At 33.7% G+C, this 17883-nt stretch overlaps 1 protein-coding gene across 3 annotated transcripts; it reads right to left on the bottom strand.

Moving 5' to 3' along the window:
* Positions 1-36: 36 nt before the first annotated feature.
* On the bottom strand, positions 37-17809 carry Tor (serine/threonine-protein kinase Tor). 3 transcript variants are annotated; one of them, XM_066303252.1, is made up of 38 exons: positions 17442-17809; positions 15762-16206; positions 15403-15620; positions 15131-15351; positions 14675-15052; positions 14374-14543; positions 13821-14023; positions 13482-13719; positions 13088-13291; positions 12656-12801; positions 12330-12533; positions 12058-12189; positions 11679-11889; positions 11356-11526; positions 11085-11215; positions 10858-11029; positions 10595-10805; positions 10273-10536; positions 10140-10217; positions 9967-10084; positions 9647-9830; positions 9402-9546; positions 8834-9005; positions 8602-8708; positions 8253-8399; positions 7987-8197; positions 7449-7643; positions 6810-7039; positions 6423-6701; positions 6123-6363; positions 5848-6044; positions 3696-3862; positions 3136-3344; positions 2572-2937; positions 1987-2226; positions 1704-1930; positions 1263-1424; positions 37-1090 (listed from the first exon to the last, which is right to left on the bottom strand). In XM_066303252.1, exons 2-38 carry the CDS (start codon positions 15982-15984, stop codon positions 949-951), a joined length of 7314 nt encoding a protein of 2437 aa, XP_066159349.1. In that variant the 5' UTR covers positions 15985-16206; positions 17442-17809; the 3' UTR covers positions 37-948. The 3 variants fall into 3 exon arrangements, with proteins under 3 accessions (XP_066159349.1, XP_066159350.1, XP_066159351.1); XM_066303253.1 differs by having other exon boundaries at positions 9402-9553; positions 9654-9830; XM_066303254.1 differs by lacking the exons at positions 15131-15351; positions 15403-15620; positions 15762-16206; positions 17442-17809 and having other exon boundaries at positions 14653-14838.
* Between the last annotated feature and the right edge of the window lie 74 nt (positions 17810-17883).

Genomic DNA, 17883 nt, shown 5'->3' with positions numbered 1-17883 from the left:
ATCGATTAATGAAGAGAACGATGATTAAAATACCGATTTTAAAATCATTGGTTTTACTACATAAGATTTTATCATTGAACATAGCTTAAAATAAGATTCAAAAGGTACACTAAGAGTTTCCAGTGTTTTTTGTTACATATAAATAGTACAAAGCGTATTATACGAGGTGTAAAAAAAAGCACGGCAATATTTAAGGAGGTGATTTCTCAGGTCATTTTATAAAAAAAAGTTCCTACAAACATAGGTCCGAAAATGTATTGTTTCCAAGATATAGGATTTCAAATTTATTTTGAAATTCGGTAGCATTGTTTGTGGTAACAAACAATGCCAAATCAGCTTCTTATAGTAATAAGGAGCTGATTTGATGGCTTGAACCAAATTAAAATTATTACGTCCAGTTGCGCCAAAGAAATATCTTAACGAAATTTATTTACAAAAAAATGTACCTCACTGACTTGAATTAAGTTTCGATATTTCTTTGAGATGAAGCAATTAAAAATATAACTTTTTTGCCTCTTACATTTTCGTTGTATCTTGCTTCGTTTAAGAGATAAAAAATAAAAAGCGTTTTATTGCATGTCCATTTATCATACAAAAATATTTTGTGCTTTAACGATTTTTGAAAAATTTTCAAAAATTGATCAAAAGATATTTGAATTATTTTTCAAAAGCCGTTATTAAAAACAATGTAACACCCTGTATTTTGAAAACAATACATTTCTAGACCATGTTTATTGGAGTTTTTTTTTCATAAAATGTCCTGAGTAACCACCTCCTTAAGTATTGCCACGTCTTTTTTAAATATCCTGCATAACAACATTTATGATATTATGTAATATTTGAACCTTAAAACATTATTCGTACGAAACCCTTAATCATTAACCATCAAATAATTTTGGTATTAAATATTAACAATTATCTTAGATACTTTATACAAAATTGTATATTTTACCAAAATGGACACCAGCCAATGTAGCACTGACAAAGGTTTTCGTTGCTGGTGGCGTGTTGTATTAGTAATTCTACTTGTTTTGAAATGTCCAGCATTTCTTCTGAATGGAAATCTTTGCTGGTCAATTTATCTCGAACTCTAAAAAAAACATATAAGTCTTAGTACAGGGATTATTCAGTTAGTTATAATAGAAATTTGAAAAGATAGAAATACCCTTTAAGTTTTAAATGTTTCGGTCGTTTACGTTTCATAGTTCTTTTGAAACATCACATTATTTGACAGCAAAGAGAAAGGCATAACTATACTTCACCTGTTTATAATGGTGACAGCCTTTTTGCTGACCATTTCCGGTTGTGACCCTTCGTTGACCGTCTCGGCTAGTACAGATCTTCGGTGGATAACACTTAAAGACTCAGGTAGGTCATCTTGGGAAGTTCCCGTTGAATAGCTACCGACTTCACCCGTATTAGACCTGAAACAGGATTCTCTGGTCATTCATTATCAATTTTAATACTTGTAAGCAAGTATCTTCTATTAAAAAATATTATTAAACCGTTTCTGACACACGAGGATGCGTTTGTATACATTTAGATGTATTAAACAAAGTTATAATGCTATAAAATTTGGTAAATTCATAAAAAAATTATAAATGCTCTCTAAATATAACGATAACCCTCTAGTTGAGGGTAGCAGGACTTGACAAAAATTCCTGAACGTATTTGGAAAATCTCGTTTTGTTGAAAACACTAACTTGTTTCTGTGAGGAGTCTCAATCAGGCGCCAATTCAACAACGGATCATACACAAAGGCCTCCAAGACCGCCATTAAACTGTCCTTATTGCGATGCAGCACCGACATCACGCTTTCGCATGTGCGTCGATAAGTTCCTTCAATTCCCGTGACCTCCATTGCATTAATAAGCATACGAGTGAGCCGGAAAGGAATTTTCTCCGGAAATTTCTCTCTATCCATAGCAACCTTAAAATAAAATTACAAAAAAAATAGCGTAAACTCTCACAATGATTAAACATTACTTCGAAACAATCGCCGAAATCAATATGAATAATTTTTCCACTTAAGCGATCCAACATCAAATTAGACGGGTGTCTATCTCCCAAGCCTAATATGTAGCCAACCATAGACATCACAGCCAAAGATCTTGTGTAATTTGTCCTCCTCTCAAACCACACTTCTGAAGATGGACTTTTGAGCCACAGCAGTCTGGCTAAGTCATCTCCATGCGTGTGTTCTAAGGCGTGCTCAAAAACTTCAACCTAGAAAGTAATGGCGTGTTAAATGATCCTTGTGAATATTATTCAGGGCGACCTAAAGCAAAATAGGAAAAAATGTTCAATATAAACGTTGTAAAATGTTGTCAGACCCATAAATTATGTCATCTTCTGCACATTCAATATAGGTTCATATTCTGTGTTGAATACCATCTATTCTGGCCACAAATGAGAGTGTTTCATTAACCTTTAATACCTTCCAACCACCCTTTTACCCATATTTTAACAAGATGCACTAAATAAATGGACAGTGAACACCGAATATGTAACAAGTACACAGCAAATAGAAAATTAAAGAACTTCATTAGCGTTTGCTATGCAGACACTTACCTTTTGCATTACGGTAAGATGGTCATAATCCGGTGCCATTCTCAACATAATCCTATGCTCGATATTCAAAAGGATTTTCTTCTTGTCCCTGTAGTCTCTAATTAAGGTGTGCAGTGTGTCGCAGTGTGGGACCCACCCAATTAAACCGCTTTTCGTACTTAGTGGTATTACGACATAGCGCTGAATTGTTAAATTCCGACGGAAGGTGTCCGGGTCTTTTTGTAAAAGCGTATTAACTAAACCGAATAGCTGCATCACTCTTTCGTCTTGTCTAAGATCCTCATGGCCCTTTAATAGGAACATGTAATCTTTGCCGTTGCTGCCACGGATGATTAATTTTCTCGGTCTTTGTTTGGACGTTATCACCTTAAACAAAAGACGTTTTTGTGGATTTTCTTTAAAACCTCGATGTATTTAAATTATACATGTTTTGTTATAAGTTTTAAAATACCATTTTAGAGCGGCAATACTGAATGATCTAAGTTCCAAACAACAGATAAGGAAACTATTAAATACAGATTAGTGGTGTCGACTGAAAGATTCTTTACTCCATCATTAACTTACTTCCAATGATCTCTGAAAATAAGCAATCCGTACGATAGGTTGTCCTGGTGCATAACTTCCTGGTACGGCAAGTTCTAAGTCTTGACATTTCAGCAGATTTGGTGAAACATAGTGTAATTCTAGAGACGTCAGCTGAGGTAGCTGTCTAGAAATCCTTCTGAACACATGGTAATACAAATCCCAAGCCTGATTTAAATCCCTTATGTTTCCTAGAACCAACAAATGAAATATTAGCTAACGATAGAATAAATAATACAAAAGTAATTTATTCCCCAACAAATTAACATCTCTAAGAACGAAATAGTATATATTTCTTAAATGGTGTGGGCAGTTATTATGGCGCCTACGATAGTAGTGCAGTTGGTCGAACAGCGTGCAGCAGAACTCTTTTCATTTGATAATTACCAGTAATAACATATAAAATTATGCACTGTACCAGTTTTCCCAAATTAAGTATTTAAAAACTTTAATGTTTTTTCGCTGTTTTTCAGTTCTTACAAGAATAGTTAATCACTTAACTATTCTTGTAAGCTAGAGCTAGAAATCAGTAAATGCCTTACCAGAAGCCCGATATTTTCGACACCAATCGTGTGCTTCAGTTAAATCCCTTCCATACGCTTGAGTAAAACTGGTTTCCTTTAAAGTTTGCGGTCCTCTTTGCATCATTTGGTGCAGTGGATCCAGAATTCTGAGCATCCCATCGACGTTCCTTTCACCGAAAAATAACCTGAAATTACGAATGAGTGTTTAATTAACGAAATAATTCCTTAATTCAAACATAAAAATTGAAGATTATATTATATTCTAATAATATACAGAGTGTCCCTAAAATTATTGTACAATACTTGATCAGAAATTTCTGAACCAAAAATAAGGCGTTCTAGACAAACCTACCTATATTCAATGTTGCTTCTTTTTTTCGAAATTATTTTGGAACAAAGAGTTACTACATAAATTAGCGCGTTTCTTTATGCATGGATGTGTTAAAAATGACGTATAGTGCGTGAATAAAAGTTTGTATTTTCGTTACCCCTGTACGCATAACTTTAATATTTTCTGTACCACAAGCTGACTTTATTTTGAAGTTTTTTTTTGTCTCCGAAACATCAAACTTTCGCAAGTGTTAATAAGAAACTTATTAGAACGAGTAATTTAAATGGAAGACGCCACCGCTAAGAATTAAGAAGGCTTACATATGGTGCCATTCCTTATCGAATTTGTAATAATTCCCAATATAAAAATAAACTGTAAGAAAGGTTTTAAGAGGTTCATCGAGGGCAATAATTATGTTTAGGTATTTATACAGGTATTGAAATTGTCTGCATAAATCACAAACTTGTTATAAATAAAAATGATAAATTTTGGAGAATTTAGTGAAAAAAGATTTTTCCCTGCAGGAATACCACAGAATGTTTATTGCTATTGTTTATTAGATCACAGTTAATCTGTACCTTACGAGGGCCTGATAAATGGAAAATATAACATTGTTAGAAAAAGGTGTCTTATTAAAATATAAAAAAAACAATAGTAAATCGGGTGATTTATTTACCTTTTTGCGAGCAATTCTATTAAACAATAAACAGAAAAAAACATATAATCATATCTATTAATAATAGGATTTGTCTTTAATTTCCAGTAAGAGAGGTATTTTTTGCCACCTTTCAAACTCGGAACCCCGATATCTTGAAAACGCGTGGCGCGGTTGCTTTGAAAAATATTTCAAATCTGTCGTCTATCTGCTTCATAACTCTACGCCAACCGCTTTACCGAATGGCTGATGATTATAAAATGTTATTAATATATTACAAAGGTCATGAACTAATAAAAAATATGAATTTTAAACAAATTGATGAAGGAAGAGATGCCACTGCAGGTTCGCGATAGGATGCTTTAGTTATTTATAAAAAATTAAATTTATAAATTGACTCGAAGGGCTGAATTTATTCAGACAAGATGTTAAGGTCGATTGTGCCTTTATTTTTATCATTTTTTACTTATTAAATGTATTAAATAGGAATATGGCGTAATTAATACCGTATGAAATTCTAAATTAATATTGTTCTTGAAAAACCTCAGATTTCTGTTTCGATTAAGTTTTCTTTGCAAAGGGAAATTAATTTTTATTCCGTCGGGGTATTTTTGCATAATGAAAGTACTACTTTGAATTCGCTTCTTTTCCGCCATTTTACTAAATCTGGAAATATCGCGTATCGTTCTTGAAGACCGATGAGCTGTACCTTTATAAAAGGTACATTGTAAATTCTTTATACGTTTTCGGACCGATATCACTTCATAGATGATTCACTCGAATGCTAGCAGGGCACTGAACGAGATGTTTGTAACGCACGCTGCACTAATAATCGAGAAAATGAGTTTTCTTTATTCTAAAGACTCGTGAGTTACGTCGTTAGTATGTTCATGTCTTAGTGAGTGAAAGTGAATATTGCTGATGTGATTCTGGATCACGCTTTTAGTGCTAGGAGGTGAGTTTTTTTTTTGTTTTTTTGTTAACTCACAGTGAAGTTTTTGAGGTCAATGACAACAACCAAATTAGAAATTTAGTTGAAAGTATATGCAATTTTGGCTATTTTGAAAGATTGTTAGAACCATCTTTGGAAGTGGCCGACCACGACCATACTGGAAATGGCATTTGGGACACTATATAATATTTAAGAAGGCACACTACCAGCATTATGATGATGTAATATTTACCTAGATGCTTCTTCTAACCCTTCATGCCACATCTCATGCCATAAAATAGCAACTCTGATAAGCTCCTCAGAGGCCGTAATAGCCTGTCTGACCAAAGTCGGAGAATGTTCGCTCATAGACTTAAGAATTTTATTAGCGGCACTTCGCCTGAGCGCTGAATTACTTTTTGACGCCACTGTCAAGGGATATACAAGTGCCTAAAATAAAAAGAAAATATTCCAAATTGCCGAAAGTATCAAAGAAATTAATTGGAGGTTTAGATATATCGCACTTACCTGAGGATGTATTTTCCCAATATCAACCAACAAATAATTTATACTTTTTGACACCAGTGATCTGTTCGTGTCTATGCGGGCAATTAACTGAGGAATCACTTGCAACCATGTGTTCTTATCGACCGTGCGAATACCGTCCGATATAGCTTCCGATACTTGAGGCGATGTCCCGTGTTCAAACCATAAAGTTAACAAGCGCAACGTATCTTGAAGAGAACTCCCTCGTGACAAATCGATGGATCTACATTTCAAAGAAAAAGATTATTAATAATGATTTATAATTTAAATTATCACACGCACTTAAAAAATCCCTTGACAGCAGAAACTGTGTGTTCAGTAAGGTCAATTTCTTGGCTGCTTCTCTCCATCTGACTGCCATGCGAATTATCTTGATCCTTTTCCGATTTGTTGCGGTACAAGAGTACAGTTTCGAAGTTAATGTAGGCCCAAGAGTGCCAGGCCTTATACCAGTTTTTATCATATTCTGTAGCTTTTTCATAACACATCAAAACAGATCTAATGGAAACGGGATTGATACCATCTAAACTTTCTTGCCATGTTCCCAGTTTTAGATAACACCTGAAATGTTTTCATGTAGAGCTCGTAAAGCTTTAAAAAGGACTCGAAAATTTACTGTCTAAGTGTCTACACATTTTTTTGTTTGAACGAAATTACTTGGAAAGATACCTTGCTAAAAGTCTGTGTCTCTCCTCTACGCTAGAATCTACTCCTTCCATTTGAACGTACGAAGTAAGGAACCTTTGCAATTGGTCAAATGCTCTCTGCCTTTCTCCCACATGCCACAAATGTTTGCAGTAAGCATACGTAACTTGGGGTTGGGACACGGGTAGTGGTTTATGTGGGGTGAGTTCAGGATCGTAACCCAGCAGCATTATCAAAGTTTTACCTGATGGTTTCTAAAAACCGTACGTATTTGAATAAATCAATAAGAAGAAGTATCAAGTGGAAGAAATTAAGTGTGTTACATATAATTTGCAAACTGTCTCTTTGTACTGTATAGTATGCATTATATCTTTTAGGGTAGTTTTGACATATAATATTAGACTAAATAGCTGTATTTCCATTTTAATTTCTTATTGTGCAACAAATAATAAACTATATATGAGATTCATGAGGAAATACTCTTATGTATAAACTCGGGTTACATTACAAGATCGCCCTTTGCTCGCCCTGCAGAATCTCACTCGTTACACAAAACTGTCGTCCCTAACTGGTTGAATAAGTAACTACGGTACTTAATTTGATAACAGAATTATTAGGACTATACTAACTCGAAAGAAAATTCGCATAAAATATTATCCTTACCACAGAACCGTTTTTTCTACAGAGGGCTGCATATTTCAACCAAGAATTTACGTCCTCGTGAGGCTGAAGAACTAAAGAGTGAACTTGAATTAGCTTTTGCCAGTCTTCTACTAGTTTCTGTCCTGCTTGCAGCCTTTCCCACCACATTTGCTTTAAAGTTTCTCGCCGTTCCGGAACCAACTTATATTGCATAACCTATACAGTTAATTGAAGACATGAACAAGACATATTTTTTACTTGAAACATTTTACAAATTGGGTTAAAAATGGGTAAGATCGTGTTTCATAATTCTTATTGAAATAAATATTTTTTAGAGGTCAGTAACCTTTTCTGCTTCCGAACTTTTTATATTATAACAATGAATATTTACTTCTAAAAAACGTATATGGTAAAAGTTAGAACATTGGTGTAAAAACCAAAAAATATTGATGTTTCCCATTTTAAAAAATAGCTGGTTTTTACACTGCACGTATATTACATATATTCTCTCATAGTGACCAATTTTTTTAAAGAGTTAAAGATTTTGATCTTTACACACCTCTTCCAATTCACTCAACATTTGTACATGCACCATAGCGCCGTATGCCCTTTGGTAACTCTCTCCAGCCATGGCTGTCAACTCTGTATCGATCATATCTCTGGAAATATTTATGAAATCTTGGGCTAATTTGTACTGTTCTTTATGTATGGCCAAGATAGCTCTGTAAAATGAACCATCCAGGGTATCTTGTGGAATGACCTTGACGAACCTACCAATTTACGAATTTAGCCCATAAATTTGCACTAACTCATGATTCTACATACTTCTCCATTGAATGGTAATTATGCAGACCAAAAGCAGAAGCTAACGCTAACCGACAAGCCTTTTGTTTGTTATCCTCTACTAGAATGGAAGATTTATTTTCAAAAACTTCATGTAATTGGCCCCATTCACCTAGGGCTTCAAGGCATCTAAAAATACGTAAAAGTTTACGATCGACATACTGTTAAAATCTAAACAAAACATCTAAAATATCCTACACGTTAGAAACCAAGGATTTGTAACATCTATATATACTCTTAAAACTAAATAAAATCCTTCGAAATTTGTCAGAATTATTAAATTGAAATAAGCTGAATTGTAAAATATATACATATGTATATTACAACCTACCTCATTTGTCCCAAGCAGGCATCTTGATCAGATGGATCACTGTTTAATTTATCCTTATACATTCCCAGTGCTTTATCCCAATTATGGAGTTTCTCGTACCATTGTACCTTTAACGGGAAAAATGGTTTTACCATTTGACAGAAAATTGGATGTCTTCATTCATGATTTTTATATATATTCATATTGTATAGAATTAATATTTCTGTAATTCTGCCTATTTTAAAATAATTACCTGCACTTGCACTTCGTTTCCTTGACAAATAACACATTGTAACAAACCCTCCGCAGACTCTTTTTGTTGTAATTTGTTGTTAATTGAAATGAGTGCTTCTATTACACGATGATCTTTGCTGCCGCCCCGTATAAATTCGTCTTCTTTATAGTGCAAAGCTTTAGCGTAAGCTCTAAAAAGAATATATTTTGGAATTTCAATTTACCATCAAATTTTGTATAATTTAATTTAATTTGCAGTTGTTTGTATAATAAGGGAGGAGTGATACCTTTACTTACACATTCAAAGAAGTAAAAAATACTCTTCTTCAAAAAAATGCACCTAATTTTATTACGACCAACTTTCAGTTTTATTAAGAAAAAAAAACAGCAGTTATGTATATTTATGATATGTAAGGACTCCTATGTGTAAGAGTAATATAAAGTAGATCGTCAGATAAAAGTATGATCAAAGTGAAGCTAGGGTAAACTATGATGAAAGTTGTGTTTTTTATGTGGTCATAGGAAAATAAATTTTGGTAGAATAAAAGTGCGATTTTGTTTCAAAAATAAAACGAACTTATCATTACCTGCAATGCATAGCATACTCGCCCAACAAATGGCCTTCCAAAGGCAACGGACCTTTATCGCAATGTTCCATAAACTCGGCTAAATTAAGAATAGTTTGGGTGATTTCAGGGACATCAGGCACTGTCAATGCTCGTTCCAAACAACCTAAAAAGTTGGGCGCGTGAAATTATTTAATGAACGTTTTCCAATCTGACTATTTATATCTAAAACACAGTGGACGATCTTAGAGAGAAAATATACTTGCCAATGAGTTCTTTTCGCATATTCTCGTTTAGTTCCGTCCAGCAACTGACAAAGGCAGCATTGAACAAATCTCGAGGAAGTTGTGAGTACGTTTGAGCCAATGGCAGGCATGACCTAAGCGCTGGTATTGGGGACTGCTTCAAAAGTTCTAGACTTAAGCCGCGAACCCATTCCAACCAATCATCCTATGCAAATCATTAGTTTGAATTTCTTCGAAATACGACTATTTTGCCGAATAAAAAAAAATATTTCTCTTGTCATAAAGTATGGTTTTCAAGCTTTAGAAAAATGAACGGATTCCTAACAAAATTAATTGTCTACCTTAGATACACCTCTAATAGGAACCCAAGCTTGTTGTAGATTCTTCTCAGACACCTTCAGTCTTTGCGGCATTGCAGATAAGTCTCCGGATATCCCGACATCCCGATTTTTCCTTTGTCTAAAAGAGTTGCTGAATTCAAAACTCATTTCAATACACACTCGACATTATTTACCTATTGCGCGGTATGGGTAAATCTAACTCATCAGCCATTGTAGAATCATTTTCAATGGACGAAACTAGAGTTTCCCACCTGCATAAATTATGAATAAACAAATGGGATACTTTTATCCACATGGTACGCTTACCTTCTGTGATTAATTTTGTGCCTCACTACCACCCTCTGCACCATGGGCACGAATATGCAAAATTTTCTGCCTAGTTGCGTAACTAATGAACATAACGTGTCCAATGCTGTGTCTCGTAACTCAGGATTTCGATCTATAGTGCGTACTAGAGGATGGGTAATTCTAGATATATAATCTGAGAGATCTATCAACTCAGCCAATTGATCTATTGTTTCTAAAGCCTGTTTAGAAACCGCCACGGGACAGTCGGAGGCATCGATAAGCCTGAAAACCAAAGCAATTTCTAATAACGTATTATTTTCAAAGTAGTTTTTGATCTAACCTGACAATAGGTGGCAACACTAGATGCATGTAGTCGTCTAAATTATTTCCAAATTTGTGTAAAGCTTTCAATAACTTTATTGTATGTTGTTTCTCTTTGGAATTGTCGTGATTTAATACCCGTAATATTTGAGGTATTAACTGGGGCAGATATACCTTAAACTCTGCCCCTAAAGCCTCAGCAATATTCTCCAAAAGAAGGATTATAGTTCCTGGACAAAATGTTCTCACTAAAAGTATTTCTCACACAAGAATATTATCTACCTTGGATAGCACAATACGGTGTCCAAAATTCCTTAATTAATTCACATATGTCGTCAAGGTAGTTGCGAATATGCTGCTTCACTATAGCGATTAGTTGTGCTAGTTGCTGGAATAAGAACTCTCGAGCATTTACATCAGCGGATCGAACGACATTTAGCAAACTTGGAAGAACCTGCGCCGAAATATGAGTCAAGAATATTGAATTCTTAGTGGGTGATAAATACTACCTGTGCTATATACGGTACGCACTTAATTCCTAAACTTTTGAACGTGAATGTTACGGCTTGAACCACTATAGTATGGTATTGTGATAAAGCTGGATCCCGAATTATCTTTAACAATGTCGCTATAGCCATGGCTAAAATATATTTAATAATTAATATCGTGTTTTAAGCATTTCCAGTTATGCCTAAACATAGTGTTTAACTTGAAATACAATTAAATTAAACAAAGACAATACAACACAGCAAAAAGTGGAGTAGTAAAAAAATCACTTGCCTAAATAATATTCCTCTAAAGTACTGGAACTCATATTCACAAGCATCTCACTTGAAGTAAGATCACTATCTTCATTTAAATTTTTATCCGGCATAGGAATTAACGTGGGAGCTTGAGGAAGGTGGTCAATTTCACCTTTTTGCATCTTATGCCTATAAGGATCTAAAGCTCCTAGAACATTTAAAATGACGAATATAAAATGTCTGCTAATTGTAATAAGATGTTTTACACATAACATGTTACAGCAATAAAAAAATAAAGGGGTCTTTAAAATAAATAAATAAATAGAACCTCAGCTAATTAATAATTGTGTTTGAATTTACCTAACAAGCCTAAAACTCGAATAGTTTCACGACGAATCGTTGGATGTTGCTCAGTTTTCAAAAATCCGAGCAACACGTCCAACAGAGTAGGATATTGACTGTAAGGTTTAACTACATGCCCTGTTGCACCTACAAGTTGGCCCAACGTAACTAAGGCAGCACATCTTTTGTCAGGGGCGGAAGCGTCACCAAGAATCTCTAACAATGTGGCCTATAACAATATATTAACGTATTTATTAATAATTAACAGAAATACCAATATTATAAAAAAGGTTATAAAACCGATGAAACCACTTTGGCACCAATAACCAAAAATTACAATCTATATAAAAAACATGACAATCACGTCTTTCAAAACTAAAATCTGTGCCTTTCTTACCATTAAGTCCTGCATCCAAACCTGAAGCTCTGAATCGCCGCCAGTAACTTCTGCAAGGTCTCCAATAGTAGAGAGGACAGAAATCATCACTCCGGGATTTGGCTCACCTTCCCTTAATTTAGGAACTAATACCTTAAATTATAACGAAAAACACATAAAAGTCAAGACAACAGAAAACGTCTTTGAAGAAGGCACGTCGATGCCAATAATTTAGAAAATATGTATTAAAATTTAATTATTACATACTTTTACAGAAAATTCTATATATTTACCTTTAATATTGGCTCCATATAGGGTCGAATTATCCTAGGTGCCCTCACTACCAAATGATCAAGAAGAATAGCTCCTTGTTCCTTATTTCTTCCTATTCCAGAGTGTTCTAATTCCGTAAGAAGCTGCACCAACACCTTCCTTAAACTCGGTGTAATATATGACGGATTCATACAACTCAAACGTCCTATGGTAAACAAAGCTACCTAAAAATTATTTCTAATACAAAAATAATTCTAATCAAAGAAAAGGAATTGAAATGTTAATTTGATTAATAAGGTCAAATAATATTCGATTGATTTTTATGGAACAAAATTGAAAGTAGTACCTCGCGTATCCGAAATTCTTCATCTTGCAGGGCAATAAATAACGCTTCCAAAGACTCTGCTTGAGCTAAGTGATGATCAAAAGTAGGGTCTAAAGATGTAAGTACTCCATAGCGTACTTGTGCTTCACTATCAATCAGTCCCACACCTAAAATAGAAAGTTATTTGGTTGAGACTTTTTCCTGTACATAGATAGAAAATAAATATTTGTTTTTAGTTTACATAACAATTTTGTAAAGAAAATTAATGAAAACTTCAATACCAACAAGTTTTATATAGTATATCATATTTCATTCTTCAACGATTTTCATAAGTTTATTAATTTTTTTTTCATTTTTAAAGGTTGAAACTTTCGGAACGAAACAAAACTAAAAAATTTATTTAAATAAAAATTATTGTGAAAAACAAATGTATTCGCAAAAAGACATACTCACTCAACAATTTCTGTAATACATCAGCAACCGTTCTAGACACCGTCTCGCTGGGACTCTTGTCAGCGCTTTTTACAGCATGTCTTAACAAACGACTAGTGGTTTTTACTGCTTCCAAACGAATATCCATCACTTCGTGCACCAAAAAGAAATTGGCACAACGTTGAACGAATGGCAGAAGTCTTTGACCTTCGAAATCAAAGGTTCCTAGAAAATTATTTCACGTGAAATAACTAGCAAAATTGGTTTTTATGGGCAATTTATTTAATTGAAAGAAAATAGAAACGTCACGTTACATATTAGACAGTATAACTTTCGCTTTTTTTTTTAACATAGTCTGTCTAAGTTATTGCTCAATAATAAAGATAAAACAGAAAAACAACCAGTTCTCACTTACCCAAAGTATGAAGGGCTAATACAATTAGCTGTGTGTCGTTAGTGTCGACGAATGAATTTATGGGAAAATTTGAAGTAAGATTTCTGGGCATTCCAGGATGTAACAACGGTCTATTTAAAAGAATATGAGAAAGAATTTTCAACAGTCCTAAACTAATTTTGTCTTTATGGATTGGGACTTTTTTAGCTAATTCGCGAAGGCATATGGTTAACGACTGACTCAATCCCGTTGCCAACATCTGAAATTAAACATTAAAAACAAAAATCAAAGGTTTTTTTTTTTTTATTTTAATAAATATCAGATTACCAGCCACTACTAAAAATTCACCATGTAAACTACCTGTTCTAATATGTTAGGAATTTCCATTTGGTCGTGTTTCTTCAAAGCTAAAGCCAAAAATGTGACGCACTTGAACACGCAACTATCTATAACAGGACGTCTTTTGCCGGGCGTTTCCGTTTTCGGTAAAGACAGTTTTATCAGCTCCATTACCCTTTCAACGTAAGGATCAAATTCTTCTTCTACGGCTACAGCAATCAAACCTTAAACAAACAATAAGAGTTAACTTTCGTTTTAGTTGAAATAGGAGTTGGTAGATTAAGGAATTCTACATAAGGACTTCTTCATTATAAGCAACTCTCGAAATTTATTAAAAAAACTATCGCATTAGTGGTCTTTCATAATTGTTATATTGAAAAACGTATATGAACAAACATATGTGTTTATATTTCAAATTAGTTTTTGTTTTTTTTGTACTTCAGGGTAATTTTGAGCTGGTAAATAGGAGCTGACGCTTTAAAAAATCGTACTGTGTAGTTTAATTGGCTTTCAGGTTGTAAGTTAGCTAAAAGTTATGTAAAATCAAGTAAGTGTGAGTAATATTTTGACTTACCAATAGTTACAAAAGCGCTGTTTCTATCTTTTTCTCTTCCCCTAAGGATGCTACACAAATAATTCATTGTGCTTGGAAGATACTTCTCTACAAATTTTTCTTTATTAAAAGCAGCCAATCTGGGCAAAATTGTTAACAACGTTTGCTGAACAAAGTTAACTTTCAGTGACCTAAAATAAAATTATGTTCTTACAACTACAATACATAATTAATACAAAGCACAAACTATAAAAATAATTTTACCATATAACTACAATTATTTAAAATAGTGAAACTTGCCATAATATCAAAAACTTCTTACTTTTGGGCCAAAACATCAATGCATATGTACTCAAATTTTTCTGCCACTAGCTGCCGACAAACAGAAGACTCAATAATGATCGGTTTCTCAGGAGAAAGAGTAGACGTAACCATATTTGTAATCATATTTGTAGCCTTCTTCTTGGCGTGAATTGGATACATGAACGGCGGTCTGTTAAAACTGAACTGTTCAATCTCAAGATCTGGTTTGGGGTCTGTACTCTCTTGGAGCGAGAGATACTTGCGCTCCCAAGTCGCATTTGAACAATACAAGAGTTCGTTCAAAATTAACAAAGAGCCATGGATACGGTCATCCCGTACACGTTCACCTTTATCGACCGATAAAAGCTTTCCAGACACATCATAACATTGACGATACCTAAGTAAAAATTAGGAATAATTGGTTATGTAATTGTATGCTGAACGAAAAATGAAAAACGTCTCTTTAAAAACTTACCAAGAGGAGGAACCTCTATGATTATCTTTTGCATTTTCTCGCTGCGTCGTAACAACTAGAGTTGCTCGCAAAGCTTCAATAGCAGCTTCTCGGATGGCCTGTTTCGGATCTTGAATTGCATTGAATATTGAATCAAAAAACTGCGAAATTTGTTGAAAGAAATATGTGGGAAGAGCAGTGGCAAATTCCTTTAAAACTAATACAGCAGCATGGCGTTTTGACTAGAATGTGGAGATGTAAATATTATGCGAATTCTACTAAAAAATAATCACCTCAAGTCGGTCGCCACTGAGCCATTCTAACGCGGTTTTTACTTCAAACTCAACATATTCAGAAGCTTTTGAACCAGAGGCTAATGCTAAACTTGCTGTTGTTTTAGCTGCTAGTTCCATAACACTAACATCATTAGAAGGCAATAAATTTCTCACATAATATGCAAATCTGCTAATTCTTGTAGTCATGTTTCCTACGTCTGCTCCGATTAGACATACTACAAAAATTAAATTGTTTTGTACTGCATTGTCAATAAATAAAATATGTGTAGTTTTTTTAGTAAAATAAAGTTTAAAACCTCATTTTGCTTACAGGAATATAGTGATTATTAAAAGTTAGAAGAATATAGTTGAATTACCAATGGCCAATATTCCTCCCTTCTTCTCATTGACATCCGCACTTGAAACCATTTCAAATATATGATGATTGAAGTCATCAAGGAATACAGTGATTTGCTCTGGTGTTGCATCTCTTAAATCATTTTTCACATATACATAAAGTTCTTTTGCAGCTTTTGTCCTGATTTGTTCATTCTTTGACTTTAAGTTGGAAACAAACTGGTTCATAACCACTAGAGACATCTTAAAATAAGTGTTTTCACTCAATTTGGAATATAGATATTTATAAAGATTGTTGGTCTATCATTTTTACACTTCTCATTTGCAGCCTCAGAAACACTTGCAACTCTCTATAAAATAGGTATCAACATGATTAAAATTACACTCTGGCAATATAATCATTTTACAGTTACTAGCATAATTTTTCTAAAGTTGGGTAGACTCAAGGGCCAACACTGGGGTCAACTAAAAGAGAAGTAAATTGGATTAGACAGATTCAATTAGATAGATAGACATATAGAATAGATACAGGACAGCCAAACACAACCATTAAAAATACATTAAAATAAACCTTTTCAAACACAATACATTTATTATCTTCTTTCTTAACCAAAGATATTTGATTTTAAAACACATACAATTTTTCTACAATCAAGAAATGCACACAGCAGTCTTCCAAATAAGAGTGCAAAATAGTGGTTCATAGATTTTGGTGAACATTTGCCAGAATAATAGCAGATGCTTTATTTGGAATGTGGCAACATCTAGCCAATCTATGACTGGCTCTAAATATTTCATAGTAGAAAAAATAAAACTTTCTCATTATATTTTGATTAACAACACTGTTTTTAGAACATCTCTTCAAATATCTAGTTTGAATATACAGGATATTTTAGAAATATGAGATCAAACTTCTAAGGATTGTTCAGTGCAAAAATAGAAGACCTCTGAGTATGAGAACCTGTGTCTGCAAATGTTTGCCTAACATGCTACAGCCTTACGATGCTTTAAGACAGTTATATGCAAAAATCTTTTTATCAAATATTAGCATGGTGCATTTCAATTTATTGATACAAAATAACACTATACTATCATTCAAAATGTTGTCCTTGAAGTGCATTTCTTTCAAGTATGTACATGGTTTCTGTGAGAACTTGGCTAAAAAAATTGATCATTCTTTTAAAAGACTTTAAATGCAACAGCAATTAGTCTAATGAAATCCTGTTCTGTCTCCACTGGCATTTTATAAACTAAACTTTACATGTCCCCACACATTGAAATCTAAAGATGTTAGATTGGGTGACCTATAAGGCCACAGAACTGGACCACCTATGCTAATTCAACGTTGTCCAAGTTAATGAAGTTCAAAAATGACATTTTTAACAATTTTTGTACTTATTTTTCACAAATAAATGAAAATAAAACATTAAAATTTTATAAAACACATTTTTGCCCCAAACTGTCATAAAGCATTATATAAGGGCATAGCATTTTAAAGAGACGTTCACAGGTTCTTATACTCAGATGTCTTCTATTGTAACAGTAAACAATTTCTAAAAGTTTGATCCCATAGTTCTGAGAGTTGCTATAATATAAATAACCAATGATCATTAAAAAACCTCATAGTACTCAATAGTAGTTTGTAAACAAAAGTCCATATTAACTCTCATCAATGAACTTTGTACTTCTTTAAATCTTACCTTGGCACTTCCTTGCAACTAGTACCATTAAATCTCCCTGATTTAAAGAAGCCAGCAATATAAGGCCAATGAGTAATTCAGTTCCTTTAGAACTTATTATTAGCCTTAAAATGTGAGGCAGGAGTAACATAAAGTGTAGTACAGAGAGCGTATAGAAATGGTCTCAGTCAAAAAATAGCAACTCAACGTGGGGCTGGATGCTGTAATGAAATTGCTAAGAACATGAGTGTCCAGAAATGTATAGCACAAGTCCAGACTGCACTACTGCACTACCGCTTCCTGATTTCGAAATGAAAAGCGGAAAAATTGTGAACAAAAATAAATATAATAAATTTTCACATTCCACAAATTCCGGATATGTTTTCTTTCAGATGAAAAAAACATAATCGGTTTATGTGGCATGAGCGTTATCTCTCCTTCCAACATTCCTGAAAAAGTGTGC

Source organism: Euwallacea fornicatus, chromosome 4, assembly GCF_040115645.1.
Source record: "Euwallacea fornicatus isolate EFF26 chromosome 4, ASM4011564v1, whole genome shotgun sequence".
Taxonomy (NCBI): domain Eukaryota; kingdom Metazoa; phylum Arthropoda; class Insecta; order Coleoptera; family Curculionidae; genus Euwallacea; species Euwallacea fornicatus.
This window is presented reverse-complemented; position numbering and strand designations above follow the sequence as displayed.

Excerpts from the sequence above, each read along its gene's own strand:
- Tor (XM_066303252.1), bottom strand. The coding sequence starts at position 15,984 with ATGTCTCTAGTGGTTATGAACCAGTTTGTTTCCAACTTAAAGTCAAAG. Across the intron at positions 3,345-3,695 it reads TCGAAAATATCGGGCTTCTG|GAAACATAAGGGATTTAAAT; the intron begins GTAAGGCATTTA and ends TGTTGGTTCTAG. Across the intron at positions 1,425-1,703 it reads GAGACTCCTCACAGAAACAA|GTCTAATACGGGTGAAGTCG; the intron begins GTTAGTGTTTTC and ends ATCCTGTTTCAG.